The 21,448-nt window shown below is 41.4% G+C and overlaps 1 protein-coding gene across 6 annotated transcripts in view; it reads left to right on the forward strand.

Moving 5' to 3' along the window:
- Window positions 1-17: 17 nt before the first annotated feature.
- akap13 (A-kinase anchoring protein 13) overlaps window positions 18-21,448 on the forward strand; it is a 53,048-nt gene continuing 31,617 nt past the window's right edge. For 5 of the 6 annotated variants that reach the window (XM_018678560.2, XM_018678563.2, XM_018678562.2 and 2 more), the window contains exons 1-6: window positions 18-1,824; window positions 6,570-6,646; window positions 14,692-14,764; window positions 19,018-19,121; window positions 20,113-20,296; window positions 20,629-20,806. In XM_018678560.2, coding sequence (XP_018534076.2) covers window positions 18-1,824; window positions 6,570-6,646; window positions 14,692-14,764; window positions 19,018-19,121; window positions 20,113-20,296; window positions 20,629-20,806 — 2,423 coding nt within the window. Of the gene's footprint in view, window positions 1,825-6,569; window positions 6,647-9,660; window positions 10,239-14,691; window positions 14,765-19,017; window positions 19,122-20,112; window positions 20,297-20,628; window positions 20,807-21,448 lie in introns of those variants that run through there. The other variant, XM_051073663.1, reaches the window with a different exon arrangement.

Raw genomic sequence — 21,448 nt, forward strand, 5'->3', positions numbered from 1 at the left:
TGGATAATGTGGACTCCATGGCTTTGTCAGAAAATGAGCTTCTGACAGTTGCTGGTGAAGCTCTAGCATCTGTGGACCAGACAGGTTTGGTGGAATCTACGTGTCCAAAGGAAGTTCCTGTCAGACATTCAGCTCCCATGGAACTCACAGAGGACTCGTTTCTTGTGGTATTTCCTGAAGAGGATACACAACATGCACAATCTGTGGACTCAAACAAACCAGTACAACCATTTCTGGAATTTGTGCATCCGACAGAAGCTGTGGGTCTGCCATATGAGGGTACAGCGGATATTTTGCCACTTCAGATACAGGAAGGGAGCATTGAGACAACTACGAAGGAACATGTAGAGCATTGTTTGGCTTCTAAGATGCTGGGAGATCAACAGCACAAGGAGGAAAAGAGACATGAGCTCTGGGTGGGTGAAGAGGGTGAGGAGATAAGTTGGGAGAGGAGGAGTGAAGAAAAGGATGTTGGGATGGTGCATGGCAAGGAGTCGCCTTTGATAGCTAAAGGGGAGAAAGTGCAGGACGAGGACTTTCCTTCCTTAGACAAAGAAAAAGAGCAGAGCTTTGGTGAAGACCTGGTTGTCACAGCAGTAGCAGTTGTAACTGTAGCAATAGCATCAGCCATGGCAAGCATAGAGCTGAGCCAGCGGCCAGCAGGCAGTCAGTCAGAGAGTCAGCAGTCTGCTAGCAAAAATCTGCCATTAGCACAATGTGCTAATGTTCCCACTGACACATTAGAGGCTGAAAACAAGCCCATACAACATCCACACACTGAGCCTACTGATCCGTTCTCCTCTGAACAGATGATGGAGAATGTTCAAATGTCAGAGGAGTCCTGTTTTGTAGAGTTAGAGTGTGAAACTGAGACAGAAAAGGTGCTAGCAGCACAGCTAGGTCCCAGAAATCAGGATAACCTCCACCTGTCAGCATTTGCAGACACTCCCAGTCTACCTCAACTCCACAAAGAGGAAATTCAAACAGCAAACACACAAAACAAATTCTTAACATGTCCACTGCCTAAAGAAGGCAGCCTACTGCAAGTTTATATGACACCTTTGCCAGAGGCAAATGAAACCACTACTGATGAGGTAGACAGCCAAAGTGACATGCAGACAGAAAGCCAACTGTCCTGTCCTGTTAGGGACACAGGACAAGATCTAGAGACTCCTGATATGTTGTGCTATGATTCAGAGTCTGAGAACACTCCCCTAGACGTCTGTCAGAAAGAGATTTCTGGACAGTTGTTAGGTTCACAGTTTCAAAACAAAGAGATGCAGGATAGAGATGGAAGCCTCTGTGTAGAATCTCCAACTGCAGAGGGCACAGGAAAAGGGCAAGCACATGAGCAGGGCAGTCCAGAAAAGTCAGACAGTAAGAAAGAGGAAAGTGAGAGCAGCCATGAAGGTGTCACAAATGTGTTAGGCTCAGACTGTCAAACTGAAGGGCATCCACAGCTGCTTAAAACACCATGTGAAGGGGAGAGTCTCACTTCAACACTTCCTTTTACCCCCTGTGACTCAACTCCTGTGGCTGATCCTAGTCCAGATGCACTGACTGCCCCCGTAAATGCGGGAACAGGCGAAATCCGGTCCTCCCAGTCACTTCCGGGCATGGAGCTTGTTGCTGCCATGCTCCACAGCAAAGATGAGTCTGAGTCTGAGTCTGTGGCTGTGGCTGTGGCTGTGGCTGATGAAGATTGTGCGTCTGACAAAGGCTCAGGCTCTGTGGATGGATGGAAGCAGAGAGAAAGGGCTAACATGGAAAGAGAGGAGGAGGCGAGGAAAAAGGTGGTCACAGTGGAGGACACATCCCACACAGGTAAAGAACTGCACAGCAGCCTACAGTACATCTGTTTGTTTGTCTGTCTGTCTTCAAACACATCACAGTGCAACTCCCTTCAGTACAGCACAGCAGTATTTCCTGGCCTGTTTATGTAACTTTCCTATTCATCACCATCCATCTTCCTCCCATCCATTCAAGTACAAGTCATGTCTAATTACAGTTTCTTGACAAATGTGATAATTTGGGGTTATATAGACACAAAGCCTGTATTGCTGGTTTACGTATCATGACGCTAGATACGTTTTTACCAAGCATGATCACATATGTGTTTCTACATGAAGGAAATGCAGTTGCTGGTTGTTGAGGTCCTGCCAGGATGCTTCACTAAAAGCAGACACTTGATGTGATAAACTCACAAGTAAATTTACCAAATTGTAAACTAACTTATCAAACATTCATTTCTTCCATTCATTAGGACTTCTAAGTGATGTTATAGTTAGCAATAAAAGCTGCATAATTGTTCTCTTATGGTGACACTGTACTGATATATGGAGGACTGACAGGATGGATTACTTCACAGCCTCAAATTTTAAGGTGATACGTTTAAAACCACATGAAGCTTCTGACTATAGTTCACTATCTAAGAGGTGTCTTGTCATTCACTCAACAAGCTGTCTGTCTGTAAATGATGTGACATCATCAGCTACATATCTTATCTCATCACTCAGTGGCTTGTCATGAACAACAAACACAGTCAGTGTGGTCTTTCCACACATTAAAACCATCTTTGGCTTGGGGGCGCCCTCATAGCCGAATGGTTAGGGTGCGTATCATGTGGGCCCTAGTGGTCTGAGCAGGCGGACCCTGGTTCAACTCCCAATCCAGCCAGACCTTTACTGCAGTCATCCTCTCCCTGTTTCCTATCTCTCTCTCACTGTACTAAAATAAAGTACAGTGATAAAGGCAAAAAGCCCGAAAAAAAAAAAAAAACATCTTTGGCTCATCAGAGCAGCGGCAGTTGTCCTATCAGAGGTCAGTGACTTAGGCTTTCAGATACAGAATATGACATTGATTCAAACAGTGACTGATATAGAAACAATAAATTGTTCAGAAGTCTCGTGGAGAAGTAGCACGGTAAAACCTTTGTCCATATGTGTGTGAGTTACTTAGCCTTTTTTTCACCTTCCATTTTTTAACAGTGCTGGATATTTTAGTTGCTTTGTCTTCAGAGTGAATAGAGGGAAGCCAAGAGACACAGAGGAATAATGTCAGTAACAGGGCAGGGACTTTGTGGTGTGTGTATGTGTGTGTGAGTGTGAGTGTGAGTGTGAATGTGAGTAAGACAGTTGTTGATCCGACTTTACTGTTTGTATGGAGCATTGTATCCAGGCAACTTGATGATGTCATCAAGACTTTAACAGTGGACAGTGAAATAGTGGGCTGAGAAATGGTTGTGGCATGTGTGCGTGCGTGCATGTGTGTGTGTGTGTATGCCAGGGTGTGAGCGGGCTGTTGTGTATGAGCATGTGCAGTCTACAAGTATGTGTGAGTATGTGTGTTTTGTGACTCAGCCCATGTGTCTGTAGAGAGTGTGTGTCAATAGAACTAAGAAGTGAAAGAAAATGAAAGGAACAGGGGTATAGGGATATGTGTGTGTGTTTGTGTGTGTCCATGCACAGTGATGCAGTGCCACATCATCTTGTAACAGCTGTGACTGAGTGACTGATCTGCAGTGTGTGTTTGAAGCAGTGTGTAGGGAGGCTGTAGTGGTTGACACTGCAATGGCCTGTGGTTCAGTCTAACCTGTGTGGCCTGTGTTCATTGCAACTGTAACATTTATAGTTATACAGCACTGTCATCCCATCACTACCTTAGACAAACTGCAATTCCCAGACCTCAAAGAGGAACCTCAAAAATGCAGCATCATTTGGTCTTACTAGGCTGAAAGAATAGGCCCATTCATATTCACACATATCATATGTGTATCTTAGTCTTATATTAATAACTCTGTACTCACCAAGTTACTTGTTGAGATGTGGGAGCACAGTGACATCACTAAAACTTACATGAGCAGTCAGGTTGAGAAGAAACCAAGTTAACAAACCAGGCTAGGACAATGCATCTGGAAGAGAAAACAAAAGTAAACAGTTTAATTATAGACATCAATGAGTGAACAGATAGATCTTATTTGATGCACTAAGGGATTATTACCTACTTTTCAGGTTTGACCTGTGGATAAAGTGGTTTAGAAAATCTGGATAAACTCACTGCTCGTGAGTCTTGACCTGTGAGACTTCACTGTGGCGATGCCACCGTGTTCCCAGGTCTCTGCAGTTAATTTAGCGAGTAATGTAACTACAACTGATAGAAGTGATTTTCCCTTTTCCCTGCAGACATATTAATGTGTGTAAATAATTAATGATTAATGATAATTAATTAATTAATGATTGCTTCAGGCGATGTCCATGCTGCATCACAGTGTTATGTTTCACCGGAGCACCTGAACAGTCATCATTAATATTATTTTCCCACTATGACAAGCCTGGGAGAAGGTCCATCAAAATAAACCAAAACTTTCCTTTAAGCTCAGGAATGCCAGAGCAGTGGTGTGTGTAGTTAGTGGGGAATTTACTTGGACGCCATCGAACTGAACCACTGCCTTCTTAGAAGAGATCAGAGATCCACATTTTCATTCTTCAGTTCCACTAAGATGCTGATGTCCCAGTGAACTGGAGTGAAGGAGGAAAGGCTGGACCCATCCAAAGACACTCAGTGTTGATATTCATTTAGATGAGGTTGGTGGGAATTTCTTTGAAAGGTCTTCAAGGAAGATTTGTTTTAGGTTGGTTTTTCAAATGACTTAAGAAAAATGTGACATGTTTCAGTCACAGACAAACATTGATGTAACAGAATCTCTAGGCCATCCAACCTGTCCATCATACCAAACTCTTCTGCTGTCCAGACATGTGTGCTCTTACAGCAAAGCTTTAACATTCTCAAGTCAATTTAAGTCAAGTCAATTTGTATTTGTATAGCACCAAATCATAACAGGTATTATCTCAAGGCACTGTACATATAGAGCAGGTCTAGAATGTACTCTTTTTATTATATTTGCAGAAACAGACTCAACAATTCCCACCATGAGCAGCACTAGGCGAGAGTGGCAAGGAAAAACTTATTTGTGTGACTGCTGATGGAGATAGAGCAAAAGAACTGGAGGGAGTACTGTAAAAATGACAAAGCTTTTTAACAGACAAGCCAAAATCACCAGAATGAATCAGATGCTCCTTGTAATGAATGCCAAAGCAGTGGGCAGAGAACAGACAAAGCTTCAGGCTAAAAATAGGTTCCGTTTACCATAAATGACCTACAGCAGTCAGCCAGCATGGCAGCTCTGTATGTATGTGTATGTAATGTTTGAATGTATTCCAGGCTGGATGACTGGTTTAGGGACAAGCTTTCCTCCTGGCTCAGCATGAGAGGAGGAAAGTCATCAGCTCTTAGGTTTGGTCTACAGTGGCGGCATGGTGGACTCAGCAGGCCAACAACAGATACTATACTGTAGTATCTGCACTACATCTGCCATCCACAGCACTGCTGTACACATGGAAGTGTTTTGACAGCACTCACACACAGAAAACACAATCAACAGTGTAACAATAACTACTGTGTTATCAAGAAAAACACAGCTAACAGCACATATAGTATGGTATAACTGTTGCAGATAGCACCTGAAGCTCCAAAGCAGCACAGAGCAGACGCCCAGTGTCACCGGACTTCTAATAAGCAAGTTATCAGTCTGACTCTTATATCTCCTGCTTCCATAAAACACACACATTCAGGTGCTGCTTGTAATCACCAAGATTATTTTAAAGGATTGACTTTTATGTTAGGAATAGGAGAAGTAAAAACCCCACTCCTACAACCCCACTCACACCTGCTGTTATTATTAGAGATTACTAGTACTGCTACTAGTTTTATTGCTACTTTTGCAATTACTACTTTAACTATCGCTACTATCATTACTACTGTATTACTGGTATCACTTTACATTTTGACTACTTCCCTCCCTCTACCCCTTCCCTCTTCTCTCTCTCTTTCTCAACCCAACTGGTCGAGGCAGATGGCCGCCCACCTGAGTCTGGTTCTGCTCCAGGTTTCTGCCTCTTAAAAGGAAGTTTTTCCTTGCCACTGTCGCCTAGTGCTGCTCATAGTGGGAACTGTTGGGTCTCTCTCTGTAAATACCTATTTTAAAGAGTATGGTCTAGATCTGCTCTATATGAAAAGTGCCTTGTGATGACTTTTGTTGTGATTCAGTGCTATATAAACAAAATTGAATTGAACTGGTCTTCTAGTAGGGTTGGGGAGTTTACCTACTGCAGTGTAGTCCAATTGAGGCATACAAACATCTCAAAAATGATAAAGAGAAATGGGAAATTTCAAGTGTCACAGCAAAGGGTCTGAATACTTATGTCGATGTGATTGATATGGAGTTTTTTGTTTTTTAATGAATTTGCAAAAAATTCAAAATTGTGTAAATTGCCATTATGGGGTATTCAGTGTGGATTGCTGAGGGAGAAATGAATGGAAATGATTTTAGCATAATGCTGCAACACAACAAAATGAAAAAGTGAAGGTCTGAGGGTCTGAATACTTTCTGGTTGCACTGTAGAATATTTCCTCTTACCAATGATTTGTATACTTCATGGATAATAAAGTAAATCACAAATCAATTGTCATAAGTACTGTAATGATGAAATCATGTTTTCTTTTCTCTACAGAAACAGAACTGTTCCCAGCAGCACAAGAAGAGTCTGAACAGACCAGGAGAGACCCAGACCACACACACACTCTGCAGGTGAGTTTATACACTCAATGTGTCAGGCCCTATACTGACACAGTACAACATAAATACTCACTGTAGGGAAGGGAAGGATGAGGAAACACACCTCGGAGCTATTCAGAATGACAAGAGAGACCTGAGAGTGAAGTTGAAGCCCTGTCTACTTTCTCACCTACACATAGCTAACCAATCACTGTATGAAGCAGCCGGTCAGGTGTGAATGTGAAGTTTGAAAAGTGGCTAAACACTGTAAAATGATCTGACAAGGGCTTCCTTTGAAGCACACTAAGGCATTAACTCACTCTCTCACAGAATTTACTGGTTTTCCCCATCATCTGTGTTTGGAAAATATTAAAATATTTCTCACAGAGCAGAGAGGGTGGCTAACAAACCAGGCTTCAGTGCAAACAAACCAAATGCAAGCTGTGGAAACTGGCCTGAAGATAAGACTCCAAGTAGGAGTTCATAGGTCCCATGGTTCTGCCTGCTTACTCCTTCCTACTGATCATACGGACATGAGTTAGCTGTACGCACATCCCTACTTTCTAAGTCTTTTGAAGTTAGACCAGACCAGATCAGACCAGGCCAAGGTCCCCTATGAAACCATATAAATCCTTGTCCAGTGTCTCCAAATGACGCAGTAGTTGGTCTCCTGGAACAGCAGGTCACAAAAGGAGATATGGGAACCTTCAGCCCTGGACCTTACTGTGTGTGTTTCTTGTTGTGGTTGAGTTGTGAGATGTGATGTCAGACAGCAGACAGAGGAAGGAAGAAGGAAACTGCAGTAGAGATGACAGAAGCAAAGTAAAAGATTGTTTTATTCTCTAATTATCTTTCATACAAAGACTTTTATTTGTAATACGACTTCAATTAAATGTCACTGAACTGTTTACCACAGTATTCCAAAATGGCATTACCAATTAAGAAATTAAGAAATAGTATGATATTTTCACAGTATCAGGGTCAAAATGAACACATTTTCTTACTCTATCAATCTTCTTATGAACCTTGCCTCTCTCTTCTTATTAGTAAAGAAATATAGAGGATAAAGAAAGACCAATAAATCAGCCTGGCAGATATCATCATATTGCAGATACAGATGGGTAACAAATTAAAGGAATAAGAAAGAGAAACAGGTTGACATTGCCCCCATTCGCTGGGCATGAGGAGTTAGGTCACTGAATAGTTTAATGAATATGAAAATAATGCGACTCCGCAGTCACTAAATCTCAACCCCACTGATCACCTATGGGATCATCAACGTGTTGATGCTCACCATCGCCATGGAAAAATTGTGTTTCATCCCTCCAGTAGAGTTCAAGAGACTTGTAAATCAATGCCAAGGCACACTGAAGCTGTTCTTGCAGCTTGTGGTGGCCCATCACTTTACTAATGACACTTTATATAGTTTTTTCCTTTAATTTGTCACCCATTTGGATGTCAGTGTAAATGAGGCTTGATCAGTAAATGTCAGAATAGATATATCAGATGAAGTGTGAAGTAATTTACACTGTGTAAAGACTGTTTGTCATTGTGTGTATGTGTGTAAAACATGTAGTGTAAAGGCAGTGAGCAAGAAAAGAGAGCCTTTCATTGGTTGAAATGATAGACAGTAGAGATATTAGCTGTAGTGAACTACTGAACTAACGTTTTCAGTAACTTGTCTATAATCTGGTTAATATGCTATCTAGTTAAAGAAAGACATTTTCAGGTTGTGAACATTCATCAGTTATTGACTTTTTTGGTTCTAGTCATATTTAACTTTTGTTACTAGTAAATATTGATAAACCTGATCAGATTTGATAAGGGATTCAAACAGATTCAGGTTTGGCAGAACACTAACAAAGCCTAGTTACGTGGTTACATTGGTGGCCATTAAAACATGAAAATCAACTCTGAACAGTGTGTATGTGAATGGAGTGATAAAGTGCATAACAAGCAGCACTGTTGTGATATGTCAGTGTGTCCTTTTCTGCCCCCTTGTGGTTAGAACAGCTGTAACTACTTCCAGATGTTTTCCTCTCTCTCTCTCTCTCTCTCTCCTCTCTCTCTCTCTCTCTCTCTCTCTCTCCTTTCTGTGTGTCACAGCTGGCTGATGTACTGCTGTTGCCATGGTTATTGCAGTGTTTGTGAGCTGCTGATTAGTTACAGATGGAGCTGATTGACAACACCTACACACACAGAGTGTACTGTGCTGAATATAGTACAGGTTTACTAGTTACCATAGACTTAACTGATTATTTGTACAGCACCATTCATAATTTACATAGAATACAACTAAGACTTAACGACAATTAAAACAAACTGTTACAGTTTTTTTTTTATACTGAGTTCACTTTTCGCATCTCCTTACACAGCACAGCAGCAGTCAGGGGGACTAAACTGTGGACCACTTTTCATTGTTTTAATACTAAATGCATTCTGACAGACCACAATCTTTCAAAATTAATCAACTGTTTTCTCCCTGTCATAAACAGTGCAGTACCATTCATTACCATTCCCATGTCAGAGGGGACAGTAACTCATCCTGAAATTATAGTTTACTTCACATTTTCTACTTGCTCTAGTAATGTGAACAGAACAGTAAACAGAATCTAGCACAGATGAATCAGAGGGTTGAGTTTGCTTTGATCGTGCAAGTGGGTGTAACAGTAGATTAGAAATGAAACATATATAATTACCATACCACCATTAGAGAAACATCATAAAGACCTCCATGTAGAAACGTGGCTGTAGCAGCATCTTTTTTCTTCTCCAGCAGATAGAAGGTCTTCTGTCTGTCAGAGTGCAGAAGTATTTATCAGATAGAGCTCCATTGTTCCTGAGCTGTGAGGGAGCAAATGGATGAGAGGGAGTTTGTTTCAAAGTGAGGGACAGATGTGATGGGTGGAGTGTGTGTGAGTCTGAGAGGGAGAGGGAGAGGGAGAGGGAGAGGGAGAGAGAGAGAGAGAGAGAGAGAGAGAGAAGAATGGAAGGCCTGAAGGAAAAAGGAGGAGAGAGTGGGAAGGAGGGATAGAGGGAGGGGCTGCTTTGCTGAACAGATGTGAGTAGTGAGGCTCATTTTCCAGCCCAAACTGCACTGAGAAGGAGCAGCAGATCCATATAATTTACTGGATTACACATCAGAATGTGGACTTGTGGGACTTGTTTTTGCTTTAATGGTAGAATCAACCATTGAGTTTTTCAGCATGCTTTAGTTTGGACCAAAGTCAAATTAAGTGTTGTTTCGGCACGTTTCTCCCTTCTCCTCCTGTTTGTGGTACAAAAATGTTGAGGTTCATCTGATGTGTGGATTGCATTTGTGCATTTTTTTTCTCCTTTGGTCACAGGAAAATCAGCAGCCTGCAGCTCTGCAAACTGCCAGCTGGACCTCTTTTTTTCTTCTTCTTCTGGGTACTCCACCCTGAGCCGTTCACATTATTTGTTTTTCTGACAGAGTGAAGAGAGAAAGGACAGTAGAGAGAGTTGTAAAAGTGGAGGTTTTAACTTGGCGGCTTCATATGGAGTATGTTTGTTAGCACATCGATGCAGCATGTATGAGAGACACAGGCGGAGGTACAGCTTCTGTGCCAAAGGGGAGACCACTGTGGATGTGGTGTTGATTAAGGTAGGAGGGTGTGTTTGTGTGTGTGTGGGTGTGTGTCTGTGTGTCTGTGTTGTGTGTGTGTGTGTGTGTGTGTGTGTGTGTGTGGTGTGTGGTGTGTGTGGTGTGTGGGTGTGTGTGCGTGCGTGTGCGCACATGTGCGTGTGCTACACAGTCGCATATGGGGACTTGACTTCCTCATGGGGACAAAAAGCAAGTCAGGGTACAGTTAGGTTTGGGTTAGGTTAGGTAAGTCTCCGGGAAATAAATGTAAATCAGTGTAATGTCTCCAGAAGTCATGGAGACATAACTGTGTGTGTGTGTGTGTGTGTGTGTGTGTGTGTGTGTGTGTGTGTGTGTGCGCACATGCGCGCACAGTGAGAGAAAAAACTATAAAAACAATATTGATTTGAATACATGTCTACAAATCAGTGCTGCCTGTGTCACTTTGAAAATATTGCTGATCTGAGTCTATCAGATAAAAAAAACATTTGACATGTTTGCAACTTTGCTGTGGTGAACCCATTTGATCTGCTGCTTTTGGATTTTGAAAACCAAAGATTTAAAAAGTCATGAAAACCTTCATTTTATCTGCAGCCTCACAGGTCAGATTTGATAGCAGATTGGTCATTTTAAATCAGTGCTTTCCCTAACATGAGGAGGCATCCATTAGCCCTTTGGAACTTTTTCCATTCCTTTTATATGTAGGCTTTCAGCAGAGAGAGTCCATGTCATATATTATATTTTCAGAGGTGTAATCAGTATGTCAGTGGTACTTGTGGAGCTGTAGAATTTACTGAAGAGTTTTGTGGGGAAAAAAGTTTTATGAAATCTAATGGAAGTTTGGGTTTGTTGTCGCTCTTTTTCTATTGTGGGTTTCCATCATGCTTTGTGTGATGCAATAGGAAGTACAGTGTTGCCATGGAGACAGTGGGAGCTTTCCATTTTGCTCCTTGCGTCCCTCACCAACTCCCACTATCAGCTCCTCCCAGCAGGGATGAGAGAGAGATATGAGGAGGGGAGGTGAGAACGGAGGACATATATTCACTCAACAGACATCCTCTTCCTCACTTGATTCATAGGAGATCTCTTTTCTGGAAAAAGTCATGTCACAGCATTCTAGCTCATGGGATAGTAGAGAAGTACTGAATATATAGATACACAGACAGAGAAATACAGACACATGTACTGTATATAGAGACACATACATACAGACCAATATATGCAGACAGATATACAGACAGATACATACAGTCCTGCTTATTCCATGCTTCTTCCATTGAAGGATTATGGAGGCCACTGTACTCTTAGGAACCTTCAGTGCATCCGAAAAAGTTTTGTAGCTTTCCTCAGATCTGTCTCAACTCAAGTTCTGTGTCTGAGCTCTGCAGATAGTCCCTTTGACCTAATGGTGTTTGCTCTGATATGCATTGTCAGCTGTGAGACCTTATGTAGACCTTGCCTTTACAGGTCATGTCCAATCAAGTCAATTTAACACAGATGGAGAAGAAGAAGAGAAATGGGAGGCACTTGAGCTAAATTTCAAATGTTATAGCAAAGGGTCTGAATACTTATGTCAGTGTAATATTTCAGTTTTCCTTCTAAGTAAATTTGTAAAATAAAATAAATAAATAAAATCTAGAACTTTGTGATTATATGGAATTGAGTGTAGAATGATGGGGGATTTTTTTTTAACTACAATAATGGAAATCTATGGCACAGAAGAGTTAAATATATCAAAGCTTTGGATACACACAATAGGCTTGTTAGAGAAACACTGGACACAGGTGTTAGTTTGGGCTTTGACAAGAAGAAGAATTAAGAGTAATTAAGAGTAGATACTTTTCTTTTCTCTTGCTCATTCTGCACATTCAGTCTGTTCTGTTCACAGCTGAATACCAGTCCAGGCATGTTTAAGCAGTGTTGAAGAACATTAATGTAAATACAGTGCCTGAAGTTGGTTTAGACCAGCAAACATGACTATAATGAGTTAGTAAATGATTACATAATAATCCTGGAATCCTCTCAGTTAGCCATGCTGGAAGATGCCCTTTGATGCTGAGCTAATGATGACATATATGTTCCAGTGTACATCAGATGAAATATTTGAGCTGTCTGTCTCACTGGCTGCTCCCAGCCAGTGTTAGCTGCTGAAGATATATCTGTCTTTACCTGGTTACTGTCTGTGGGCCTTTCATCTTTTCACACACACATCTGTGAGTGAGACCATAAGAAAGCTGATATGATGTTGTGGGTATGTCTCTGTCTCTCCCCCCTAATTCAACACTGTCCTTGTGTACATGTGTTTAGTTCTGACTGGATCTGAAGCTAAAAGACACCAAAGATCCACTTAGCACTCAATCAAAAATCAAACATTGTCAACTCTAAACACTCCACTGAAAATCTTTTAAGAGCGTCTTGATGCAAGATAAATATAACATGTTCTATTGTTTTTATGTTTGCACGAGAGACAGGAAAGAACAGAAACATTTCCATTCATGTTCATATGAAGGATTAAAATGAGAGCTGGCCGAGTGTTCACACAGATATCCAGCATGTGCAGGTCAGCTGCAGGCTGATAAATGCTGCCTGTTGTCTCCTGTTTGTTAGAGAGTCGCTCGTTTGAGCAGATCTCTTGTCTGCAGGATGTTGATAATAGACAGAGCAGGACAACATGGAGCCAGGACAACAGATCCATTGAGACAAGTGGATGAGGGGACAAAGGGGCCATTGGCTTCACTGATTAACAGTCACACTACTAAATATGAGGTCACTCTGATTGCTCGGCCTACAGGAGTTACACAACAGACCAGTGGGGTGACTTTAAAACTGGTTGCTTTAGACATGTGTCAGGTTGTTAATAACCAACACTTGCATACAGTGGCAAGAAAAAGTATGGGAACCTTTTGGAATTTCATGGTTTTCTGCATTAACTTGTCATAAAATGTGATCTGATCTTCATCTAAGTCAAGGGTATTGACAAATATAATGTGCCTAAAATAATAACACAAAAAAATTTCTGACCTTTCATGTTTTTATTGAGAGCAACCATAAAAACCCAGTCAAAATGACCCCAAGAGCACAATCAAGACGCATCAATGAGGTAAAGAAAAAACTCTGAGTGACAGCCAAAGATTTGAAGGTGTCATTGGAGCTGGCTAACATCTGTGTTCATGAGTCTACAGCACGTAAAACATTGAACAAGTGTGACAGTAACTCCACATGGAGCAGGATGTAATTAGTGACTTGTACGTAGGAGCAGAGGCCAGCAGTAGCAAAGAGGCTACTTATAAAGACCAGCAGAAGAAGAAGAGAGTGGAATGACATGTTGTTCTTTACATCTTCTTTTGCTGTACAACAGCAGATCACATCAATTTTATGTTCCCTCGCTTTTTTTCTCAAGCTCTTTGCATGATGTTATGGGAAGTGTCCCAAAATACTGGACTTAAGATATTAGAGATTTTGACTTGTAACTGCTGGCCAATATTCCTATATATCTAAGCAGCATAAATAGTGTTCTTTTGGTCCAGCTGCCTTGCCGGAGAGTCACTGCCTGCATCGTGTGTGTGTGACAGTTGGAATGTCTTGATTTATATTTTGTGCCCATGTTAACAGGTTAGAGCAGTAACATATGATGATACAGTAATGAATCCAGCCAGTGTTTAACTGATGACACATTTATGCTCAAAGGACTAATCACTGACACAAAACCCAAACATGATATTATATACCTGTATTTGATTCAGTCCAGGTAGATTTGAGAAATCAGACAGTAAACTAAACCCAGGGCACTGTGGAATAACCAGACCCTCCTCCATAGTAGTGCCACAGACCATGAAAGTGTATAATAAACTCTGTGAAGTATACTATATGATAGATAGGTATGGGTATAGAGGTATAGATATAGATATGGCCCTCAGTGCTGGAATAGAGCAGAATATTGTGGCTGGATAAAACTAGAGAAGAAAGCCTGGGTGTGTGTCTGCGAGAGACTCATAGCCTTGTAGGGATCTCCTACATCTAGCGCTTCACACTGGACTAGCTGTGTCCGGTTGCAGGGGTGGAACAATCATATGTTTGTGACTTGTGAGTATGTATGGGTGTGTGTATCAGTGTGTGTGTGGTTCCTCTGGTACATGCTGATAATACTGATATGCTCACACTATAGCTCCGAACATGTGAGACACACACAGAGAGACACACATACAGTGCTCATGTGGGTGGGTGTATTTTCAGCAGTCACATGTGGATCCAGTGTGTGGCACTGTTTGACGACATCATGTTTTAATATGATATATGAGAACATTCACATACACACGAGTTCTGCATAGAAGTTCATACCACAGCAGAAAACTTGCTCTATAAAGAACCTAATGGTACTACAAAGATTCCTTTAAAAACATGTCAAGTCCTCCAAACAGTGAGATGACCATTTTGATAATGCTCATCAAACAGTTCTTTTTTCTTCCTCTCTTAGATCCAGAGAGAGAGGGATGTTTTCTACCCCATCCAGCACTGCCCTCAGTCCAGCACAGTAACTTCATGTGCAGGTAAGTCTGTTAAATGATTAATCCACCAGGGTGAGAAGAAAACAAGAGGAGAAGTTATTTACTTTGAAACACAGACAACAAAGTTGAATCAGTAAGGTGATTGATGTCTGAGTGTGTGAGGGAAATTGTTGATATGAAGCTAAGTGATCTTTACATCTCATGCTGATGTCAGTCGTCTCAGCTGGCAGACTGAAAATAATTATATTTTGCATGTTTAAATTAGTCTCAGCTGAACCTGTTGCATTTTGGCATTCTTGGAATGAGCCATCTTTGTGGGTTTAGATACCTGCAGTAAGTATTGTGGGGCTGATGTGGGAGCTTTATTCAAGAGGGTTTGAGTACTACAGAGGATACGTACTTACTGGAGCCCCTTTTATGTAGCCTGTCCAAGATGGGAATATCATGCTGTTATTCCACCTCACCGTCATGTATAGAAGCTATGGAGGCGCAAAGGGGGGGAATTGTTATCCCACCTTTAAAGTCGACAGTGGAGGTAGTTACAGAGCTGAATTGATGTCTGTGTAAAAGGAGGAGCTGGCGCAGTGGAAACAGACAGCAGCCGACCATTGCACCGGCTTTGTCAGCGTAAACAAGCAAAGAACATGAACATAGTTAAATATTTGCTCAGATAAGGACAACATGATTAGTCTGGGAATGAACACCACAAATTCTATCAGTGTTCTCATTGAAACTAAAGTAGGCACCACAGTTAGTTTTTGAATAAATCTGAGCCAAGAACAGGAGTTACATACAAATGACTCAGCTGAGTGAATCATGCATGAGAATTACAAGAATTACACATCACAGCGTTAAAGATATTGGTGACATGAACATTGTTGAACAGGCAAATGGGTTCATTCCAAAGTATGTTCCTGTATCTGTCTAAAATCAAAAATAAGGACTGTTGAATCCAGGTGCTTCATTCAGAATGTCCACAGTTGCAGTGTGATCAGAAACGTGTTGGTGTCACATGTTGCTGAGAGCATTCACACTATTGTTCTTCAAATCCTTTATTGTTATTTTTCCATATGTTTTTTGGCATCTAACTAGTCCCGCATACTTTGTGCTATTAAAACCATTCAGGTATCAAATGTTCAGCTCATTCGGGACATTCCTGCTTGTATACAACTTTTTTGTACTATTTATATTTTTGTAACATTTAGCTTTTTCTGCAAAATTCTTCTTATTCAAATGAATGTCTCTTTAAACCTTTACTACTTCAGCATACTTTTACCTAGAAACTTCATTTAAACTTTAAACTGGACTCAAGAAGTTCAGTTCTTAAGCCTCCATTCAACCTGTTGATATCTTGTACAGCTTTTGAATGACTAGTTGTGAGTGAATAGTTTATATTTCATGCTCATTTCTGGCAATTTCTGAGTTCATAATGGGTGTGTATTGCGCTGGCTAGAGTGGGTGGGAGTGGGGAGTGGGTGACATCACCCACTCTAGCCATTCAGTCCTTCAACTTTTTCTGAAATTTCTGTGCTTCACCTCTTCTCCTCAGATTGTAGATATTTTTGTGCTCTGTCACACAGTGTGATTCCCTAAGCCATAGGATTCACGGTTTTTGAGGTAGCAGCCTCTGATCACCAAGAGGAGCCCTCAACTGCTCCATTCATCTCCATATTATCTGGCTCTCTCTCTCTGTTCATAAAACAGTCAAACCAGGCCAGTTTTTAAACTGCCATCCTGTGGTCATTTTTTACTTTATCTAGACAAATGACACGTCTGTGTTCAGTAAAGTCTCCTGGTGCTGGTAGTCACCTCATTTCATTGATAGCAGCTATGTTTTTTTAATCAATAACACAAATTCCAGAGGTTGAGCCACCTCTCAGTACTGTGTGACTGTGAATGAGGGCCAGCAGGTGATGGACATTTGGTCATTAAGACCTCCTCTGCTCTCTGTGCTGTTTACACACACACACACACACACACACACACACACACACACACACAACTGAGACCTGCACATTTACACATGGGTCATTCTCATTGGTGGACTTCCCCCACACACATATCAACTTTAACCTGTTTTAACACACACATATACACCTACACACATGTACACACAACTGACATCTGCACATTAACACATTAGTCATTTTGATTGGTGATTTACCCTAACTCACACCTCTCCTTTTAACTGTTTGTCCCTCACCTCCTCTTGCTCTTTCTCTCTCTCTTGCTCTTTCTCTCTCTGTCTCTCTCACTCTCACTCGCGCACACACACATCCTGCATACTTTCTGCTATAGAAACCATTCAATTATCAAGAGGCTTAAACTATTACCCTTTTTACATTTGTGCTTATTCAACTTTCTTCAACTCTTTACACTTTTTAAACTGTTCAATTTTGCTATTGCAATTTTGCTATTCAACTGAATAGTTCAGTTGTTGGTTTTAACTTTCAGCTTCTGCATCTACCCCCTCTCTCTGCTAATTTCCACCACTTTAATCATTGCTCCAGAAATTACTTTTGATTTCCAACTGACTTCCAACTTCTGTGTTTTTCTTCTTCATTTCAACAATGATTTCAGCCATTTCCAGCATTGTTTCAGCAATTCATTCAGCTCTCAGCATTCACACGCATTTTCCACAGCTAATGCATTTTCTAGTTATATTTTACTACAGGTGTTGCTGCAGTTCTGACCTCTTCAGACACCTCCTTCAAATGTTGGAAATCCTTATTGACACAGTCAATTGACACAGTAGAAACTGAAGTAACAGGTTGCTTTGTCTGCTTCTATCAGTGAGAGACTGTTGGTGGTATTATATGATTGGTTTGGGGACAGAGTTACCAAAAAATAATGAATTAATTCCTTCATGTCACTGCATGTGACATGAAGGAATGTGCATTTGTCTTTGTCCCCTCTGCACTCTTTTTTTAACAGAGGGTGCTAGAGATATGCAATGAGCTGGGTGTTGAGAGTAAATAAGCAGTTCAGTGTCAACATGCCTCACAGTCTGATAGCAGCTGAAAGGAATGACCTCCTGGATAGCTCCTTTACGCACCATGGTTAGTCTATTCCTAAAAGTGCTCTTCAGTATGGCTAACTTGTTGTGTAGATGGTAGGAGGCCTGGCCCAGGGTTGCCAGCAGTTTTGCCAGCATCCAGTCCTCAAACACCTTGTCCAGTTTGACCAACTTGGATCCAGTGGCAGACTTAGCTTTCTTTATGACTTTATTCAGTCTGTTGGCATTCTTTGCTGTGATGCCTCCTCACCAGCACTTGGCCACTACAGGTGGTTCTCTCCTCACCACTTCACAGAACTGTCCACCAGCCCCGCAGGGAGGTGACAGACAGCACAAAATATAGTCAGTCTGTATGCTAAACTTACAGTGTGTCACTGAATTACCCCCTCATGCTCCACTGCTTGCTCTGTGACACACATCATATGGAACAGTCAAAGTCCCTGAAAGTCAGACAGCTGACATAGCTCCTCTAGCTGCTTCTTCAGTCAGGCCATTAGATGCAGTGGGAGATATTCTGGTATACATTAAGTTCTTTAAATAATTGGACAACGTGGTTGATATGAATTGTTAGCATCAATGTAGGATAGAGGTGTCCCAATTTAAGAGAATAATGGAGAGGATGCAGGGGAGTTATTATTATATTTTTGCCATGTCACAGGGAAAATCACAGCTTTGTCTGAATCTTCATCACTGATTTAGAACCATATTAAAATGTTGACAGAGGTTATGTTTGAACACCCTCTGTGTTTTTTTGTGAAATGGTGAATATTTTTCTGTTTGTCTTTGTTGCAACAAAAAGGGGACATTTGCAATTAATGAAATGATAGAAAGTCAATTTCAGGCACCAGTTATCAATAAACCTAACCTACATAGCCTCAGACATACAGATCAGCCACCTTCTACAGTCTGAACTCCTGAAACAAAAATGTTTTTTAAGCTTCTGTGGTTTTATGTAATGTCGTTAAATATTCACGTCGGTTCAGCTTACAGTAGTGAGTAATGGATGACATTATGTTCAGCAGGGCCGCTGACTGTTTCACACATACGTACACGCACACACACAGACAGATACAGGCTGGTTCTCTGTGGTTTGGTTGATATGAGGTCAGCTTCCTGTCTTGGTGGATTGCAACCAGTGCTGCATTATGCCAAAAGCTCAGACATGGCAAGAACAAGATGTTGCACCTTTCCCTTGAAATAATCATTCACTTTCTTACCTTGATCACTGACCTAAGTGTGTCCTCTTCCCCTCTCTGCTCTCTTCCTCATTTTCTTCCAGATGTGCATCCAGATAAAGAGGAGTGTGTTTCTGTGTGTGTGTTGCGCAGAGACAGTGACAGTCTGAATGTCAGTGCTGAGCTGGATGACAGTGTCTTTAAAAAGGTATGAAACCCCCTGAAACACACACACACACACACAGTATACACATATACAATGATATGACATACATAAATGAACACTGGTGTCAGATGGTTTTATGTGCTGCTGCAGGTGTCTACCTCTGCACTTTTCTAAAATTAACCAGAATGGGAAAACATCTGCTGAAACGAGTGTTAAGTAACAGACTGGGAAACACTCTCCCCTTTACAGCTTGGCAGGGACCAGAGGAAAACCAACTAACCGGCTGTTCCACACTGTGCATGTACACAGGGTCATAAACTCTGAATAACAAGGAGGATATGTGGAACCATAGAGTGTAGCTGTGGACCACGTAGTCCGTAGAAAGGATTAGTATTAATATGGAAAATTTTTACCTTTGTGAATGATTCTTCATGGTGCCACAAAGTGTCTTTAAAGTGTTTTCAAACAGAGAACATTTTACAGAAACATAACGGTTCCTCCTGTTGTACAGAGAAACAGTTGCTGTGTTTGCTCAAGTGTGTTCAGCGCAGCTCAGTGTGACTCACTTGTTCTGGACGAGGTCGTTTCCACTGGGTTTCCTCATAATCCTGCAACTCCAGAGATAACATGTGGCTGGGCTACATTTGGCTGCAGTTTCCCCAGAACCTTGTCTTCCGGGATCCTTTTAAATCACTTTCCAGTCTGACTCCAATACTCAACTTTTGAAACATGGACTGCAAATGGGGTTTGGACGACAGTGGCAGTGTGTGTACAAGTTTTACTGTGGAGTATTTCATTTTTACGAAAACCACATGGTCCCCACAGGGTTAGTGAAAAGATCTCTCTCATCCAGTCTAGGATGAGGACTTTGAGTAGCTAGGAAGTCCTCAGTAATATGAGCAGGAGTTTTTATGATGACGTCAGGGTGTTTGTCTTCAGACTCACAAAATGTTTGTTCAAGCTTTTATAAGAGAAATTTAGTTTTTAATTAGATTAATTAGAACTTTTTCTCTTATTTTCTTTTCCTCTCTAGCCTGATCCTCCCCCCAGTGTTGGACACAGGGACAGAGGGGTTCGTGTTTCCCTCTTGTCCACAGATGAATCATTGCTGCAGGGAGCCCACAGCCCCAGTGAGAGGGCTTGGTCAGTGGGCTCACCTGACGATGCAGTCTCTCAGAGTTCCAGACTGTCCTGGAAGTCAGAAACCGAGGACAGAGGTAAAGCACACAATTTATCACACTTATCACACTATGTTGTGGGTTGGTCAATATCTAGTTTGATTGCTGTCTGTTTCTGATACAAGTTACAGCACTCTACAATAATCCTCTCCTCTTTATGTCTGTGAAATTACATTAAGTTTTCCCTGCCACTAGGGGATCTGACAACAGAAAACAAAATTAGACTAGACATTAGAATGATAAAATCAGTACATATCCACACAATTCATTCCCCTTTCGCTACTTCTGAAAAAGCGAGTTGCTGATGTTGTGAATGAAACATGATGTTATGAAAAAGTCACAAGATTGTCATTTTCTATTCTAAATGTTAGGAGGAGGAGAGACAGAAGGAGGAGGAGAAGAAGAAGAAAAAAAAGACCAGCTTCTAGAAAACCCTGTCTCCTCTGCCATCTTGCGAGCCTCCATCCGATCCTTGTCTCCATTTCGTCGTCACAGCTGGGAGCCAGGCAGGAGCAACACAGCTGCAGATATTGACATCACACACCGCAGGTACTGGGTTCCTAAAAAACAAACAAAAAACTTGGCTCTCAGCATGATGAAAGGCTTTCTGAGTTAGGATTGTAAAATATCTAGTCCACATCACACTTCAAATGGGTTATCTTCTTCAATATTATGTCCTGAAGCCTGAGGGTGTCAGTTATCAGACCAGATAACCAGACATCTGAGCTGGGCTGTGTGTGTAATCCTTGTTGCAGCACTTCTGCAGCAAGTATTTAGTTTGAAACACAGGCTCCTGATAAACTACCCCTCTGTGCACAGTTGCAGGATTCACACACAGATATACCTACATACACACACCTGTCTGTTTGGAGTCATGCGTGTAGACAGAGGTGTATCTTCATGGCTGAGTTGTACTAATCACACACTGACACACATACATACAATCATGTGGGACTTGTATTTAAAAAGTTACATGCGTGACATGTTTTCATGCATCTTATCCTTGGTGACCCTTTCCGCCTCCCATATGTCTGTACCTCTCTGCCTTATGCATCTGCTTTTGAAGGAGGAAATATGTTAAGTCTGGTTGATGTTCACATACTTCGTAAGGGATTTTTTTTTCTTCCTGCACAACTTTATATATTTATACAGCCATATATATTCCAAGTATATACACTATACTAAGGTTGT

Source organism: Lates calcarifer, linkage group LG10 (assembly GCF_001640805.2).
Source record: "Lates calcarifer isolate ASB-BC8 linkage group LG10, TLL_Latcal_v3, whole genome shotgun sequence".
NCBI lineage: Eukaryota > Metazoa > Chordata > Actinopteri > Centropomidae > Lates > Lates calcarifer.